We start from the raw sequence: 19,668 nt of genomic DNA, 5'->3' as shown, positions 1-19,668 counted from the left end.
AACTTTAACGACATGATTTGTAACTCTTCTACCCCCTGTAATGCTGCTGAAATCACTACCATCTATCTGACACGTTTTTTCCACATTGTGATTTCTTTAAGTTCGCTATTTATGGGTGGTAGGTAGGTTGATTTAACGTGTGCCCCTAAATGTTTGTTTTTTTAACCCATGAATGGAAATATTGAAACTGAAACACACATATCTCGACACAGATAACATAAAAACACATTATTAAGAAACATTGCTAAAATATAGCGTTTTCCACCAGGAATACAGCAATCTCTGGCATCTTGCTTTATTAGAGCGCTGCGGAGGTTCCGAAAATGCGCTAAAGGACCCTAACCCTAACCAGTTTCTGCACATTCACAAACAAAAAAAACAATTTGTATTTAAAGTTATACACTCTCTTTCTCACACTATTTGCATAATGCTTTGATTTTTTTAATATTACAATGGGAGTTTGTATTAAAATCTTAAGACACTAATGTAAGCAAGCTTGGCATTATTAAGAGTTATTATATACACGATCTGTCAAAATGTTTGCATTATCAAATTCCAAATACTACATGCAAAAAAAATTCAACATTTAATTAAAAGTATAGCAGAAGACTACTGGAACACTTCCTCAATTTGGTTTCATTTTCAAAGTGCCAAATCACAACAAAGATAATCTCAAGGGATTTAACATAGGAACCTTGAGACCTTAAAAAATGATAGAGAAACCCAAAAGTTCCAACAAGGAGCAACTGTCGAAAGGAAAGAGACAGAGGAGACATGGGTAGAAAATAAGGGACAGAAAGAGAGAGAGTGTTACGTCCAGTGTGTCTTCGACCCCAGCGCAGAGACAGAACACAGAGCCCGTTGCAGTATGGAAAGTGTAAGGGTGTTTATTTATCTAATAAAACCGGATGGAGGCTGAGGTATAGATGATGAAGGCATAAAGATATCTCAGTGGCCATTACTGGTGCTGACTGCAGCCCAATAACCATCAGATGGCATCTGCGAAGGAAGGGCTTCAAAAACAAGAAACGTCTTCAAAGGCCACGTCTCCTTCAATGCCACAAAATTGCTCGTTTAGACTTTGCAAGGGAGCACCAAACATGGCACATTCAAAGGTGGAAGAAAGTTGTAAAATGTAACCTTGATGGTCCTGATGGCTTCCAACGTTACTGGCATGACAAGGAGATGCCACCTGAGATGTTTTCTACGCTGCACAGTGGAGGGGGCGCCATCATGATCTGGGGTGCTTTTTCCTTCAATGAAACAATGGAGCTCCAGGTTGTGCAGGGGCGTCAAACCGCAGCTGGCTATGTGGAGATGTTGCAGCGGGCATCCCTCATGACTGAGGGCCCTCGTCTGTGTGGTAACGACTGGGTTTTTCAGCAGGACAACGCTCCAATTCACAATGCCTGTCTGACCAAGACTTTTTTCCAGGAGAATAACATATTCTAAATAACATTTAGAATAGAATGTACATAAGCTGCTTTTATTTGAGGAGGTACAGTGATTCACACCAGAAACCTCATTGTGAGGTATGGGTGGGCATTGAGCTGGCTCAAGGGGGCACCAGTTGTGCCATGGGGTGATAAGCTTAGTTGCTTCTTGTTAGCCCATCACTCCTTGTTTAAAGGTGGCATCCTGACAAAGCTGCGTTTGACAGATAGACATAGAGATACAGGTACAGAAATTAGATCCACAGAGATCACATCAGAGACTAGATATATGAAAACAACCATTCGTCAGAGCAGCAAGGTGCAGGGTGATGCAGGCTTTTTGGGCTATAATCTGTGTGCAGCAATAAAAAATAAAAAAATGTATACAAATATTCACTTGGATTTAAAGATGAACTGGTATTAGCGGTTACAGCTCAAAGGTTTGATTTTGGTAGCCAGAGGTCAAAGGTCAGTGTCCCCATGGCCTCACCAAGTACTGTATGCTTTTCTTGAACATGAGATCTTCTTGAGCGAATGTCTTCAAACTTAGTTCAACTGTCTCTTCGTTCAAGGTCACAGTGATGCAAATCAGGACTGCCCACTGGGAATTTAATTTAATCTGGCAGAATTCACTGTCACTGTCATTGGCGATCAAAGGTCACTCTGACCTCTCAAACAAAAGTTCCTTTGATCATTTAAGTTCCTGACTTGTGTCCTAATGAGTCCTGACTTTCTCTCAAATGTGAGACATCGTCTGACACACAGTAAGTTTTAATTTGAAAATATATCTGTAACCGTCTAATTAATAGTTAAGGTGCACAGGAGCGGCTGACATTGCTATTAAATTTTACTAATGACCTTCCAAATGCAGTCAATTTATGTAATTTTCCCGCATGAAATCTTCAGACTAGAATAATATTTTGTATTATAAGATAAGATACATTTATTGATCCCAAACACATGCACAATCACACGACATGCAAAGTAGGGAAATTTGTCTTCTGCTTTTGTCCCATCTGGTGAACATCACAGGACACACTGAGCAGTGGGCAGCCATGCACAGCGCCCGGGTGAACAATCCAACCACAGATACGGCAGTTAATGGATTTAGCTGCTCAGACATCTACATTAATTGATATATATTGTTGGTTAACCCATTTTTTAATAACCCAGGGTAGGAGAGGATTCTCACTGGTGCAAAATGAGAACAGTCGTCTTCGACACCTGCTCTTGTATACATTCTTGATTTTACTGTGGTCCTGTTAGCATCCGGTATTCAGATTTGACATTTGGAAGATTAAAGACTGAAATCAACTTCCCATTGAAAAAATTACGGTAAGCGTGCTGCGTCATTTCCTGTTTTCTTGCCACTGGTGGTGGTCGCTCTGCGAATTAGCTCCGCTGCTAAACACAACTGTTTCCCTGTAGCACTACGGCTAAAATCACCGGTCTGTAGTTAAACACTCGCACATACCAACCCTTATTCTATCGTGCTTAGTGATTCTGTGTTCTGTCAGAGCTCACCTTCGTAGCTATATAGCAGCGATGTCTTCTCTCTCTCCCTGTTGCTCTACTGCTCTCTCTTGCTCCGAGTGTCTAATGTTTACCTACTCCTCTGCCTCCCTTAACAGTAGTGGTACATGTAATAAATGTAGTGTGTTGATAGCGATGGAGGCTCGGCTTAGCGACTTAGAAGCTCGGCTCAGCAGCTTAGAAACTCCGTTAGCTGTAGTTAGCCGGCTCCCGCTAGCCGCGGCGCCACCTAGCTTAGCACGTAGCTTAGCCTTAACGAGCAGTCCCCAGACTAGTCCCGTGCAGCCGGGAGCCCAGGGCAGATGGGTGACGTTCCAGAGGGGGCATAGTGCTAGACTTAGAAAGCCCACGATTAAAGAGCCACCAGCTCACGTTTCAAATAGATTCTCTCCACTCAGCGAGGCACCCGCTGATAAACAAACTCTGATTATTGGCGACTCGGTTCTGAGAAACGTCAGGTTAGCGACACCAGCGACCATAGTTAATTGTATCCCAGGGGCCAGAGCCGGCGACATCGAATCTAAACTTAAGTTAATGGCTAAATCTAAAAAAGGTAAATACAATAAAATCGTAATTCACGTCGGCAGCAACGACTCCCGGCTTCGTATGTCGGAGGTCACTAAATTGAATGTTGAGTCGGTGTGTGCTTTTGCTAAAACGATGTCGGACACAGTAGTTTTCTCTGGCCCGCTCCCTAATACAACAGGTGATGACATGTTTAGCCGCATGTTGTCTTTTAACCGCTGGCTGTCGAGGTGGTGTCCTGTAAACGGCGTGGGCTTTATAGATAATTGGCTAACTTTTTTGAGAAAACCTGGTCTTGTTAGGAGAGACGGCGTTCATCCCACTTGGGATGGAGCAGCTCTCTTATCTAGGAATATTACTAAGTCTATAACATGACAACCCATAGTTGGGAGCAGGAAGCAGAGCTGCAGTGCTAAACACTTCTCTGCGCTCCCTCTGGATCAGTCACAAAACCCCATAGAGATTGTGTCTGTTCACCGTCCGATTAAATTATTGAAATTAAACAATAATAGAGCGAGAACTCCACACAAAAATTTAATACAAATTAAAACAACCTCTGAAACAATACAGGAAACCCAGACTTTTAAATGTGGTCTTTTAAACATTAGATCACTGGAAAAAAAGGCTCTTTTAGTTAATGAAATAGTCTCTGATTACAACATAGATTTATTGTCCCTCACTGAGACGTGGCTGCATCCTGATGATTATGTCAGTCTAAATGAATCTACTCCCCCCAGTCATATCAATTCACAGGTTCCTAGAGAAATTGGGCGAGGAGGTGGAGTTGCTGCTATTTTTAACTCCAGTCTATCAATTAATCCTAAACCTAAACTCAGCTACAAGTCATTTGAATGTCTGGTTCTTAGTCTTCCACGCCAATCCAGGAACCAACAACAGCCAATCATATTTGCCGTAGTTTACCGTGCTCCCAGGGCTTATACTGAATTTTTAAAGGAATTCCCTGAGTTTTTATCAAACTTAGATAAAATTATTATTGTTGGTGACTTTAATATTCATGTTGATAATAATAAAGATTGCCTTAGCGTAGCATTTATTTCAATACTAGACTCTATTGGTTTCAGTCAGTGTGTGCACAAACCTACTCATTGTGGTAACCACACACTTGACCTTGTATTATCGTACGGTGTCGCAATTGAAAATTTAACAGTACTTCCGCGCAATCCAGTTCTATCAGACCATAATTTAATAACCTTTGATTTTTCAATAACTGAATATATGCCACTAATAAAAAATTCATTTTCTAGATGTCTACCTGATAGTGCTGTAGCTAAATTTAAGGAAATAATCCCAATTACATTTAAACCCGTATTAGCAGTAGATATAAACAACAAATTCTTTAAAACCCTGAGCTCCATTGAGATCGACCACCTCGTCGATAGCTCTGCAGACTCATTACGATTAACATTAGACTCAATAGCGCCTCTAAAAAAGAAAAATGTCAAACATAGTAAATTAGCTCCGTGGTATAATTCCCAGACAAATGAGTTAAAACAATTATCAAGAAAACTAGAAAGGAAGTGGCGCTCCAGCAACAATGTTGAAAACCTCATAGACTGGAAGAATAGTGTTAAAGAATATAAAAAGGCTCTCCACAAAGTAAGAGCCGCCTACTATTCAAAACTAATAGAAGAGAATAAAAATAACCCCAGGTTTCTCTTCTGCACTGTAGCCAGGCTGACAGAGAGTCACACCTCCACCGAACCCAGTATTCCTCCATCCCTAAATAGCAATATCTTTATGACCTTTTTTAATGATAAAATTCAAACTATTAGAAATAAAATCAACCATCTCCTGCCCTCAATTGGCACTAATACCCTCCCAACAACAGAGATCTCAGAAACGGCTGAGAATCCTACCCATTACTTAGACAGCTTCTCTCTGATCACCCGTGATCAGTTTACCAAATTAATCTCAGGTTCTAAACCAACAACCTGTATCTTAGATCCCATTCCTACCAAATTACTTAAAGACATTCTGCCCCTAATTGATAGTTCGTTACTTAACATTATCAATCTGTCATTATCATCAGGTTATGTACCACAGTCTTTTAAAATAGCTGTCATCAAACCCCTACTCAAAAAACCCACCCTAGACCCAGAGGTTTTAGCCAATTACAGACCAATATCTAACATCTCCTTCATTTCTAAAATCTTAGAAAAAGTGGTAGCCAATCAGCTGTGTGAGTTTCTCCAGGAAAATAATATATATGAAGACTTTCAATCGGGGTTTAGAGCCAATCACAGTACAGAGACAGCCTTGGCAAAAGTCACTAATGACCTTTTAATAGCCTCAGATCAGGGACTTGTGTCTGTCCTCGTTCTGTTAGATCTCAGTGCAGCATTCGACACAATTGACCATCAAATTTTATTACAAAGACTAAAACAGTTAATTAACATTAATGGAACCGCCCTTAACTGGTTTAAATCGTATTTTTCTGATCGCTCCAAATTTGTGCAAATTAATGATGAGTCATCTGTGCGCACCAAAGTTAATCATGGTGTTCCACAGGGCTCTGTGCTCGGCCCAATTTTATTCTCATTATATATGCTTCCACTAGGAAACATTATCAGGACACACTCGGTAAAATTCCACTGCTATGCGGATGACACCCAGTTATATTTGTCAATAAAACCTGAACAAAGTAATCAATTAACTAAACTTCGAACATGTCTCAAGGACATAAAAACCTGGATGACCCGCAATTTTCTCTTATTAAACTCAGACAAAACAGAGGTTATAATACTTGGCCCCAAACACCTTAGAGATGCATTATCTAATGATATAGCTGCGCTAGACGACATTGCCCTTGCTTCCAATGAAACAGTCAGGAACTTGGGAGTGATCTTCGATCCTGATTTATCCTTTAATAGTCACTTAAAACAAATTTCTAGGACCGCTTTTTTCCACTTGCGTAATATTTCAAAAATTAGACATGTCCTTTCACAAAAAGATGCAGAAAAACTAGTCCACGCCTTTGTTACATCGAGACTCGACTATTGTAATTCATTATTATCAGGCTCCAGCAGGAAGTCGTTAAAGACTCTACAGCTTGTCCAAAATGCTGCAGCACGTGTCCTGACGAGAACAAAGAGAAGAGAGCACATTTCTCCAATATTAGCATCGCTACACTGGCTTCCAGTTAAATCTAGAATAGAATTTAAAATTCTCCTCCTCACCTTCAAGGCCCTTAATAATATAGCGCCTTTATACCTTAAAGAGCTGTTAATACCTTATAAACCCACTAGAGCACTCCGCTCCCAGAATTCAAGCCTACTTGTCGTCCCTAAATTCTCTAAAAGTAGAGTAGGAGCCAGAGCTTTTAGCCATCAAGCCCCTCGGCTGTGGAATAATCTACCACTTTCAGTTCGGGAGGCAGACACCATCTGTTCGTTTAAAAGTAGGCTCAAACCTACCTTCCTTTTTGATAAAGCTTATAGTTAGAGCTAATTAGTGCGCCAGAACGTTACTTGTTCTATTTTATGACACATGACACACGGAGCTTCTCTTTCCAGCTTCTCCTTCCTCTTCTCCATCCCTATCCCCCTTCCCCGGAATCCCTTTGCTTTATCACCCGCAGATCCAGGGCCTCTGTGGCCGCACCATGGATTACGGTTTGTGGATCGCGCACCGGGGGTCGCGGTGTTGGATCCAGTGTGGCGGATTCTGAGTCATGTGGGCTGATCGTGGTGCTGGTGGCGGACCCTGTGTCGCGTTGGCATTGGGCACGGGCGGTGGACCAGGACCGCAGTGGTGGCTTGTGATGGGTCCTCCTGGTGGGCGGCGGTGGACGGTGACTGAGGACTGAAGTGGCGTCTGGTCTGGATGGTGGATCGTGGTCTAGATGGTTGCTGAGCATGGACTGTGCTTCATCAATGCTGCTAGAGACTTTGATTATTGATGATGTTCTCCTGCACGTGGCATCTATTGCACTTCTGTCCGTCCTGGGAGAGGGATCCCTCACATGTGGCTCTCTCTGAGGTTTCTACATATTTTTACCCTGTTAAAAGGGTTTTTTGTAGTTTTTACTTACTCTTGCTGAGGGTTAAGGACAGAGGATGTCACACCCTGTTAAAGCCCTATGAGATGAATTGTAATTTGTGAATATGGGCTATACAAATAAAATTTGATTGATTGAATTTGAATGTTATAAATTCAATACAGACCCTGGACCTCTTCTCAAAATACAAATTAAGTTGAATGTGGCTAGCTGGAAATGACACCAAAAGATATTGCAGTGAGTTTCTTGTTGAGTTTCCTGCTCTTCCAGGACATCATTTCATCCGAAGTAGAAATTTAAAATGAAGATGAAAGAGCAAAAAAGATAAAATCCTGTTTTATGATCAGAAAAAAATCTAATCTAAAGGCCTGGTGTAAAAAAGCAATACAAATCAATCACTTTTGTTAGTATAATAATCATGAAAATGTATCTGATGAATAGAAGCACTGCTTATAAAAAAGAAAGAAGAAGTTCTCATCTCTCGAGCCTCCTTGTCCCTCCTCCTCCTCCTCCTCCTCCTCCTCCTCCGAGAGAAAAAACAAGCAGCATAATATGCTTCATGATGGCACGATAAATCAATTTCTGGGTTACATGAGAGGAACGATGAAAGTAAGGAACAGCAATGTATATACACAAAGATTAATGGTGGGCAGCTGTAGAGACCAGCAGTGTGTCAGGGCTGATGATGTGAAAAGCAACAACTGTATAAGGTCAGAGCTAAAAATGAAGACAATGTATTTCTAAAATGCTGTTAAGTTATTAGTCAGATTTTGGATATATGTCCAAGGTTTGATCCTTATATTCAAGTTCAATTTGAGACAACTACTTGCAAGAATTATGACCCTTAAAAACCAAACTGCAGCCAGTTATTGTTTGAATGATTGCCCTGACCCAGTTGCTCATATCTAAATAAACATATATCTCACTTTCAGCAGGGGGATAATCCAAATGTTTGCATGACGCTGACATTGTTTAGACCCAAGAATCTGCTTAGACATAACACCACGTATCACTTGGTGTGTTATAACTTCAAACAGAAACAAGTACGAAACACATCTGGCTATTGTCTGGTGTCGTCTGTGAAACACACAGATCAGAAGAGCATCACAGAAGTCGTACTGAAGTTGTGTCTGAATAACCTGCAGGTTCCAGTGGTTGAGCAGATGAGCGACTACTACATTCCCTTGAAAACAACGCATTAGAAGTAAAGTGATATCAGTCCATACAAGTTCTTTGGCTCCAGATCAGTTTTAAGTCGCGTCTATACTAACACGCCTGAAAACATATATCAGGTGAACATTCACATAAGCCTTTTTCAGACATGACTTGCGGGTGAAATCTGCAGAATTGGCTTAGGATTTTACATTTTACACATGCCAAATGCAGCAGGAGGTTCTCTGCTGTGTTCTCACATCGACTTCTTCTGGATTTCTACAGACTTTATATGGACGCTGAAACTATGGAGCGTCTCACTTGGACATTTGCGTTTACACATCCTTCTACTCCTGAGAAAATACTGAGGAGTTCATTGCATTCCTGAAAGCAGCTAAACTGAAGGAATGTGCACCTCACTCGAATAATAATATATTAAGAATTTTTTATGGAATCAGACTAAATCTAATAGTTTTTGGTAATCCAATCATGGAACCCCCTCAGTCTAGAGTCTAGACACTATGCTATTGACAAATAAGGCTACATCAGGCTAACTTTAGCTTCCTCTTAATCTTGTTTTTACCTCATAATTCTCATATTAAAGGGAGATTTGATCAATTTAAGACTATGGAAGGCTTCAGTTTAATGCAGTTTAAAGTGCAATTTACATTTTAAAATCACAGCAAGCTTGATATATTATACTTGCAGTACACGTTATTATTTTGTCCAGCATGAGAGTGACAGCCTCCACTAATACCACAAACTGCTACAGTAGGCACCCATACCTGATAACTCTATTTTTGCTTTAGCAGGATTAATGCTGTAAGGTAAAATTCAACTGACCAGGTGACTCACTGCTGGGACCTTGACAAACAGGGAGTCTGCTACAGCGAATGGACACAGCAGAGAGACACAGATGATGATTTCATGTCTTATTTTCATATTGTCTTATGAAACGCCTCTTTGTATAAGTTTCTTAAATTATTTCAAATCTCAAGATGAGAAGCGCCATTTATCACCTAATTCAGCTAATACTGCTGTGAGAATGGAAACATAGCAGAGGCTCGGTTCCAGCTGTGATCCAACGTGGCCTGGACGGCTACTTTGAAGACACAAACAAATTACGTGGAGTGGCTCTACTGTAGCCAGGAAGGATGTTTAAAAGAAGAGTTCTGACTGTCAAATCAATGAGCTACATATGAAGCTACGTTGAGTTTCGACAGAACTCAAGAGTTGTTTCAAGTTCCAAAACATTTGCTTACTCACTGGGCAGCTCTTACGGTAGAGCTTAGCAACCATAACACATTGATGTGTTATTACCATGGGTAACATCCTGCTGTCTTCTCTGGCTCATGCATTGAATTACACAGAACTGGACACTACAGGGGCCAAAATGAGTCGAATGAGAACAGTTGAGTGAATGAAAAAAATCTGCTTCAACATACTCTCTTCAGCAAACGTAATGACGGGCAAGGACTTGTTCTGTGTGACGGCGGGAGGCAAAAGGGTTAATGAGTAAGGCAGTTTAGAAAGGCACTGTTGTTGGATGGAGATATACACTACCAGCAGGGATGGGCAAAAATACATCAAAATGTATTTTGTTACAAAATACAAAATACCCCTCAAATAAATGTATCAAAATAAAATACAAAATACTGGTGCCAGAAAATGTAACAAAATGCAATACATGTATTATGTATTTAAAATATAGAAAATACTTTTTCTGGATTTTCCATTTACTCACAATTTTTATATAGCATTCAGGTTTGGGCTATATAATGTACACAAAGCTCTGGTGAACCCCACAAAAAGGAAGAACAGTCACATAATGTCAATGTTACAACAATTTGATTGATTATGTATATATACAGTACTGTGCAAAAGTTTTAAGGCAGGTGTGAAAAAATGCTGTAAACTAAGAATGCTTTGAAAAATGGAAGTGTTAACAGTTTATTTTCATCAATTAACAAAATGGAAAGTGAGCGAACAAAAGAAAAAACTAAATCAAATCAATATTTGGTGTTACTACCCTTTGCCTTCAAACCAGCATCAATTCTTATAGGTAGACTTGTACAAAGTCAGGGTTTTTGTAGGATTATAGTCAGGTGTATGATCAACCAATTATACCCAACAGGTGCTAATGATCATCAATTTCACATGAAGGTTGAAACATAGTCATTAACTGAAACAGAAACAGCTGTGTAGGAGGCTTCAAACTGGGTGAGGAACAGCCAAACTCTGCTTCCAATGTGAGGTTGTGAAAGACAGTTTGATGTCACATGTCAAGCACCATGGCAAGACTGAGCACAGCAAGAAGACACAAGGTAGTTCTACTGCATTAGCAAGGTCTCTACCAGACAAAGATTTCAAAGCAGACTGGGGTTTCCAGATGTGCTGTTCAAGCTCTTTTGAAGAAGCACAAAGAAACAGGCAATATTGAGGATCATAGACGCAGTGGTCGGCCAAGGAAACTTAGTGCAGCAGATGAAAAATACATCAAGCTTATTTCCCTTCGAAATCTGAAGATGTCCAGCAGTGCCATCAGCTCAGAACTGGCAGAGACCAGTGGGACCCATGTACACCCATCTACTGTCCGGAGAAGTCTGATCAGAAGTGGTCTTCATGGAAGAGTTGCAGCCACAAAGCCAAACCTCCGACATGGAAACAAGGCCAAGAGACTAAACTATGCACAAAAACATAGGTGCAGAACAATAACAGCAGGTGCTCTGGACTGATGAGTCAAAAGTTGAAATATTTGGCTGTAGAAGAAGGCAGTTTGTTCGGGCTGAAGAGTGTTTAATAATGAGTGTCTGCAGGCAACAGTGAAGCATGGTGGAGGTTCCTTGCAAGTTTGGGGCTGCATTTCTGCAAATGGAGTTCTGGTCAGGATTAATGGTATTTCCTCAATGCTGAGAAATACAGGCAGATACTTATCCATCATGCAATACCATCAGGGAGGCGTATGATTGGCACCAAATTGATTCTGTAGCAGGACAACGACCCCAAACATAAAGCCAATGTCATTAAGAACTATCTTTGGCGTAAAGAAGAACAAGAAGTCCTGGAAGTGATGGTATGGCCCCCACAGAGCCCTGATCTCAACATCATCGAGTCTGTGTGGGATTACATGAAGAGACAGAAGGATTTGAGGAAGCCTACATCCACAGAACATCTGTGGTTAGTTCTCCAAGATGTTTGGAACAACCTACCAGCCGAGTTCCTTCAAAAACTGTGTGCAAGTCTACCTAGACGAATTGATGCTGTTTTGAAGGCAAAGGGCGGTCACACCAAATATTGATTTGATTTAGATTTCTCTTCTGTTCATTCACTGCATTTTGTAAATTTGATGCATACTCCGTTTTTTGATTCGTACAGAAAGTATTTTGAGTATTTTAAATACAAAATTACTCCAATCTAAAGTATTTTGTTACAAATTACATTTGATTGTTTATCGGCCCTATCAAATACAAATTACAAAATACTCAAAGTAATTGAAATACGTATTTCAAATACAAGTATTAAAAATACTGCCCATCTCTGACTACCAGTCCCTGTGACTTCAGTCTCATCAGGTAATGGTACAGATTTGTTTTAGAGCTTCTATAATTTATTTTGTAATTTATTTCAAGATTAGATCCTGTTTTAAATGTTACGCATTCATCCTCCATATCAAAATTGACCCTTGGGTTAATGTGATGCAGACTGATGAAGCCTTCTCCTTCAGTATTCAACTGCATTGTGGTAATGCGGATTGACTGGAGAATGGTCAACTTTGCTCACCATGCATCAGCAAGGAGGATGGTCTTATGAGACACCTTCTCTTTCAAAGCAGTTGTTTTGGGGTCTCACATTGGAAATACAGACTCACAACTTGTCGTTCAAACATAAATTGAAGTCCTGTTCTGAATTCCCTGTTATAGACAAGGCAAACCCAGTGTGGCTTCCACAAGTGATTCGTTGCCCAAGAAACAAACAGGTGGTTGCTTTCTGTTAAGCTTTTGCTTCTATTCATATGCATGAGTCACAGTGTGTGTAACAATCAATGTGAACAGACAAGGGTTAAAAGAACAGAAAATCAATCAGGGAACATAATGCTAACACCTTCAAGAAGGGTTAGGTTTTGTGGTCACCCTTACACTCCCTGGAGAGAACTCACTGCACATTGGATGTAATAGAACCTGAAACTCCCCGAATTCCATAGCCAGTGGGGGAAATGCTACACACATGAATTAAAACCAGCGTCAAGAAAACTAGAAAGAAAGTGGCGCTCCAACAACCATTTTGAAAATCACAGCCATGAAAATAGTGTTAAAGCAATTAAGAGGGATCTATACAAAGCAAGAGCTGCCTACTAGTGCACACTAAAGTGTGCTCTCTTGAGCACTGCGGCCAGGCTGACGGAGAGTCACACCTCCACCGAACCTAGTATTCCTCGATCCATAAATAGCAATATCTTAATGATAAAATTCTAACTATTAGAAATAAAATCATCATTTACTGCCCTCAGTTGGAACTAATAGCCTATCCACAATATAAAATATCAAAGCTTCTCTCTAATAACCTTTGATCAGCTGACCAAAATAATCTTGTGTTCTAAACCAAAACCTGTATCTTAGATCCCATTCCTACCAATTACTTACTAGATTACTAGAAATTCGACCCCTAATTGATAGTACGTTACTGAACACAATCAATCTGTCATTATCATCAGGATAAGTACCACAGTCCTTTAAACTAGCTGTAATCAAACCCCTTCTCAAAAAATCTACATTGGACCCCGGAGGATTTTAGCCAACTAAAGACCGATATCCAACCTCCCCTTCCATGCCTTAAATCCTTGAAAAGGTTGTAGCCAATCAGCTGTGTGAGTTTCCCCAGGATGTAAGTTAAAGGTACATGTATATGTACAGGAAAGACTTTCAGTCCGGGTTTAGAACGAATCACAGCATGGAGACCACCGTGGCAAAAGTCATTAATGACCTTCTGTCCTGGGAGAGGGATCCCTCACATGTGACTCTCTCTGAGGTTTCTACGTTATTTTTACCCTGTCAACAGGGTATCTGAGTAGTTTTTCCTTACTCTTGTGGAGGATTAAGGACAGAGTATGTCACACCTTGTTAAAGCCCTATGAGACAAATTGTGATTTGTGAATATGGGCTATACAAATAATTTTTGATTGATTGATTGATTGATACTTTCACAGATACACACACACACGCATAAACACACATACCATGGTAAGCTTAAATGACATTCATTGTAAGCATTATGTTCTCTACATGTCCCCATGTTACCAGAGTATGTTAGCATATTTATATTATATTATAGTATTATAATTGTGCTGCTTGTATTTCTTTCTGAAATCTTTTAGGTTTACAGTCCAATGGAGGAGGGATTAATTTATCATTTACAATATTGCATTTTCACATTGTGTTTCTTCTACAAAGCCTCACAATCTTTGGACCAGTTTCGGAATATAGCTTATAAAGGTTTTAAACATTGATCATCACTCTATATATTAAAAGTTCTCTCACACCAGCAAATACCAATAGGATAACACTAATGACAGTAATGTAATGGACATTTTTTGACCTGAATATGCTCAGTGAGTTCAGTTAAAATAGCCTGATTCAGCATTATGCTCTACTAGGTATGTTTGTTTGGGTGTAATACTGGGGAAATGTTTGTGTGCTGTGAGTTGGATGAACCGGTGAACTGTTTGATCAAATCCACAGAGTTTGTACACTTACAAAAAAGAGATCAATGACCACCTCCTCCACCATGCAGCAGGTTGCAGGATGCGTGACCACGGATCGATGGTGGCGTGACTGAGGACATCTGTGTTTTCGTGATTGTGTATAAAAGCCAGCACATCATAAGAGACAGTTGTCCGATTCTTGAGGCCTGCAGTGGCTTTGAGAAATCCAAAGCCAAATAGTAACACTGTTAGCCTGTTTGTGCTCAATATACTCTGTGTAATTTTGCTTTGATCAATGTTAAATATATCTTGATTACAATTATTCTGTTTAATTGTTTATTTCCTCACCGGGGAATTAAATGCAAATTCCCAGCACAAGTTAAAGTTGTTACCTGTAACTGATAGTTAAAGGCAACATGAATGCTCCCACTGATAATAACAAAACATAGATTTCCTCTAATTCTCCAAGCTGTTTTAGCACAGACAAGCAGTTGATCCATGCAAAGAGAGGCCCTGTCTACATATCACTGTAAATGCGTTGACTTAAGCAACAATGTGCTAAAATATAAATTAGAATAAGGACTGTTATTTAGTGAATCCAAATCAATTTCACAGATTTATTGTGAAAATTAGGGAAAAAAGGAAAAAAATTCTGTAGCACACAACAAAAGCAACAAGTCATTTAATTTGATAAGTAAAACCATGAAAAAGTATTTCTTCCTCGATGAATTCAGATTAATTCTGCTGCACAAACAAGGCAGCCCTGTTCAACCCCAGTGGAGACTCCTGCACAGTAGCAGAGCACTCAGTTCAACGGCAGCAGTCAAGCTCACATGTATACAAGCCCAAAGTAAGTGAAAACAGTAGCAGCAGGATAAACCCACATCATATAAACTGTAAATGTACTGGAAACATCCACTGCCAACTTCTTCACATGTGACTACATCCTGCTACTTTGCAAGGATTAAACAGAAATCGTCCTACTCCTTAAGTCCTTCAGCTCCTCGCCCTCATTCACACCCCAACTTCCTGCGCCATACCCTTCTTCTGTGTCTCAGGAAATATTTTAGACATGCAAGTTTACAAGTTTTATTATCCTGCATGCTGTTGTGGCTGCGCAAACAGGGTATTGTTTTCACTCCAATGTCTGTGTGTGTGAGTGTGGGTGTGTGTGTGTGAGTGACTTCTCAGTCAAGGTTAGAGCAAATATAAATAGACAATCTAAAGCTTCTAGTGATCAGACCATTATGTCAGTCATGTAAGGGATGTCATGAAGAAGTCAGAAAGTGACGTCTTGCATAGTTCCAAAATGCATTTTTTCTGAGATCTCTATTCTATAGAATTGCATTAACTTAAGCAATCAATAAGATAAGAGAAATAATCTACAGCATATTTATTTATATTAACAAATCAATCTATCATATTGTATAAACTACGTCGTGATGAATCTTTGTTAAAGGGCATGAGGGCATTGTTCCATAGCCAGCTGATGACATCAGTCCTCCTCCATGTTTGTTTTCCTCTGAATCCTGCATGTTTCAGACAAACAAGTGTGTGTTGGCAAACGTTCTGGCCAAATCATCTAATGTGTGCGTTGCTGCTCAATCAAAGGCATCAAACATCCACAGAGTGATGATTCCATTACTGATTATTTTCTCGAGTGATGCGTACCTAGTTTATTCGGGAGTCTTGGAGACCAAGTAACCCCAGTTTGAGTCTCTCATGTATAATAATTTTCTTGTTACAGAGCCCAAGGATTTTCTAGGAAAATAAATACCATCTATTTAAAACCCAGACGGTAATTTATCAACATTTACCGCTTTTCTAAAGCCATTTCCAAAATACTCTGACTCTTCCAAACATCTGGATGAAAAAGTAATCATTCTGCTGTACAGTGACGTGATTCAACACTTTCCTCGAGGTGCAAATGTTTCTATTATTATTTCTGAAAGTCAGAAATGACAAATCTTTATTTTTTATCATACTAAATAATAAAACTATGCAATAGAATAGATGGATATTATTGTCCAAGACAAACAAATTCATACAGAATGAAGAGATTATAAGAGAAATTTGGTAAATCAATGTACATCTATATCAACCTGATTTTGAACATTTCGATTTTGGGTCACATCTACCCACTAACTACAGCTGTCTGTATGTGGAACACATATTTTGTGAACCATTCATCTATGCGGCCTTAAACTTGGCATTTGTATGGTAAATTGCTATAGAAAGTACAGGGGGTCAGTGGGGGGTGGGCAGTGTGCCTTCAGTCTGAGGGCCGAGTTGCACATGTCTTCTACATCTGCGGATAAATTACAGCAGTGGTCGGAAGATGGGTCAGAATAAGTGACAGATCATTTTGATAATTGGACTATTTTTATTTCACCTGATTGGACTGACGCAGACATTCAAGGGAGTTGCAAGTGCTGATCTCAATTATGGCATCAACATTCATACAACCACTTCCTCTTTAGCAAGTTGTCTTCAAAGAAAAAGCACAGAGTATGTTCCGCTGCTCTGATGTTGAGTATTGGACTGTGAAATTACGTAGGTTATATTTTGAAAAGTTGTGAACATGGCTGAGTCCATCGCTTAACAGACTTCTGGAATAGCCAAAATCCAATGCATGAAAAAAATAACATCAGTTAAGTAAATCATTCAAACTATATAAACCAAACACATGGACAGTAAAACAAGTAAATTTAGTTTAATTTTATAAAACAGATTGATGAGTTATCTTCACTGAAGATAAATCAAGTAGGACGAACAACTTCAATCTGCACCATAAACTGTTTATAAAAAGCTTTGCACACAAAAAGTAAAAGTGACAGTGTATTGTGGAACTATTTGAGGAGGACTCACTAAAGACAAGGAATAATTCTGAGGTAGCTCAAGGCCATTAGCACAGGCCAAGAAAAAAAGCAAATTAAGAACAAGCACTTCACTTATTGTACAAATTGAGCAAGGAAGTAAACTACTGCATCGTATGTCTGGCTACCACCTTTGTCTGGATATGGAGGCAGAGTCGCAACTTAGGAAATAGGCCGGTGGTTTATTTTAATGTCTTTTATCCAGATGGTTAGAAGAGGCTTCTATCAAGTGTGTGTCAAGTTTGATAAACTGTCATCAGAGGACTATAAAACCAAGTAACCCAAAGATATTCACTTTTACCACAAGGTAATAAAGCATGCCATAAATTCAAGGAGTTGATACCATCAAATTAATATTATTATTTAAATTAACTTGTTTTCTTGAAAGATGCTTTAAATCTACAGATTGTCCGCGTGCCAAAATCGAGTTGTCAAGGCAGATTTCACGTTTAAAGCTGAAAAAACGCCGATGAGGCACTAAGACACAAGTGGGGAAACAACTGCCATCAACACCCACCTGCCTACTTCTTGTGGCTGGAGAGCCCCAGGGTTTATGGACATTTTCCACCATAAACCGTAGTGGTGCGTCAAGAGCAGCCGAGGAGCTGTTTGCGTAAAACCTCGAAACAAACCAGTGACAAGACTGTCCTCCGACACTCACCTGCAGAACAGACTTCATGGTGAGCGGGGAGACGATAGCGGTGCATATCTTCTCGCCTTTGAGCATCACTTGGCCCATGGTGAAGAGCATCGGTGAAGCGAGCGCGAAGGATGCGAGCCACATGGCGCTGATCAGCTTCTTGGTGCGGCTGCGGGACATGATGCTCTTGGCTTTGAACGGATGGCAGATGGCCATGTAGCGCTCCACGCTCAGGCTGGCGATGTTGAGCGCGGTGGCGTAGGAGCAGCTGTCCCGGAGGAAGTAGTAGCCCCTGCACACTGCGTCTCCGAATACCCACGGGTGGTGGAACCATATGAAGTTATAGAGCTCGATGGGCATGGAGAGGACTAGGATCAGCAGGTCGGACACGGCGAGGCTGGCCAGGTGGTAGTGCACAGTGCTCTGGAGGTTCTGCAGGGTCTTTTTGGTCAGCAGTGTGTACAGGGTGATGGAGTTCCCCATAGAGCCCACCGCGAACAGAGCTACGTAGAGGACAGTGACTATAACCTTAGAGTAAATGTCCGTATTTACTTCCAGGTCTTCCTCATCTGAATTGGAAGCGTCGGAGCTGTTATCAAGTGGGGACAGTGAGTTATTCCCAAAGAGTCTCTGCGCCAGCGCGGCCAAGCCCGCCACATCGCATTCCGAGAGCGTGCAGTTTAAATCCATTTGCGCCTTTTATGAGTGGAAGCATAGGAACTGAAAATATCACAGAGTAGGCATTTGACGATTTTCACTGGGTCATCAACAGGAGGGAAACGGGTTCAGTGTCTGGAAGTCGGAGGAGAGCAGCTTTAATACTTGGCATGACAGGAGGCGTGCTCGCTATTGGCGCTGCTTCGATGACGCACAGCCATTCAGTGAGTGGAGCCCTTGCCATTTTGTCCATTCATGATTTACCTTGGAATGCAAAGCACCAAAAATCTTTGCCTTTGCCCTCTCTCTCCACCCTCCTCCTCCAACAATGCAGAAGTGCATATCGAGAAATGGTGTTTTGCGGATGTTCCAGTGTCACTATGGAGAAGTATTGTTAATGGACAGACAGGGAGGAAAGGCCACTTTGCATAAGCACACAGACACACACACACACACACACACACACACACACACACACACACACACTCAAGCACACACAATTTGTATGTGTTTACCTGCTGCAGTATTAATGTGGTCTCAGCATGGCATCAACAACCTGTTACTAACGTTCATCACACTGTGAGGAAATGCCCCCCATATCATTTGCATGAGACTCATAGAGTTCAGTGTCACAGAGGAATAAAACAGTACAGTGTTACTCAATCTGTCAGCTGGTTAGGTCAACCTGTTTTCACTTTCTATAGGAGGATAAGTATACATACAGTCAATCCTACATTAAATATATTGTTTACTGCGGGACAGGGTGTATTTTTTTTAACTGATTTTTTTTTTCCTTATCTCACTCACTTCCTAAATGTGGTGGGCCGGTGAGGTGTTGGAGGGGAGAGAAGATAAAAACATATTCATTCAATTTGTTTTCCCCCTCAAGTACATTTTGTTGGAATCAGAGAGTGTTTCAGGATCCTCAAACAAAACAAGATCGATAAATGTGATGATGATGATGTGTGAATAATTGATGGGGCTCACATATTCTCCAAAATTAACCCAGCAAGCATTGGTTTGTCAGTGATCTAGGGGTATTATCCCAGTTCGGATATCAGAGTGTCTATCTGTGTGTGGTTCTCCTCAGAACCACATAAGGTTTAGAATCATTTTAACTGGATACTTAATGATGG

At 40.4% G+C, this 19,668-nt stretch overlaps 1 protein-coding gene across 1 annotated transcript in view; it reads right to left on the bottom strand.

Moving 5' to 3' along the window:
- Nucleotides 1-18,672, bottom strand: part of ntsr1 (neurotensin receptor 1 (high affinity)) — a 66,830-nt gene extending 48,158 nt beyond the window's left edge. Inside the window, exon 1 of the mRNA XM_062391798.1 lies at nucleotides 17,897-18,672. Coding sequence (XP_062247782.1) covers nucleotides 17,897-18,565 — 669 coding nt within the window. The 5' untranslated portion in view covers nucleotides 18,566-18,672. The remainder of the gene's footprint in view (nucleotides 1-17,896) is intronic.
- Between the last annotated feature and the right edge of the window lie 996 nt (nucleotides 18,673-19,668).

Source organism: Platichthys flesus, chromosome 7 (genome assembly GCF_949316205.1).
Source record: "Platichthys flesus chromosome 7, fPlaFle2.1, whole genome shotgun sequence".
In the NCBI taxonomy this organism is placed as follows: Eukaryota; Metazoa; Chordata; class Actinopteri; order Pleuronectiformes; family Pleuronectidae; genus Platichthys; species Platichthys flesus.
Note: the sequence above shows the minus strand (reverse complement) of the source record. Positions and strands in the feature narration are given on the sequence as shown.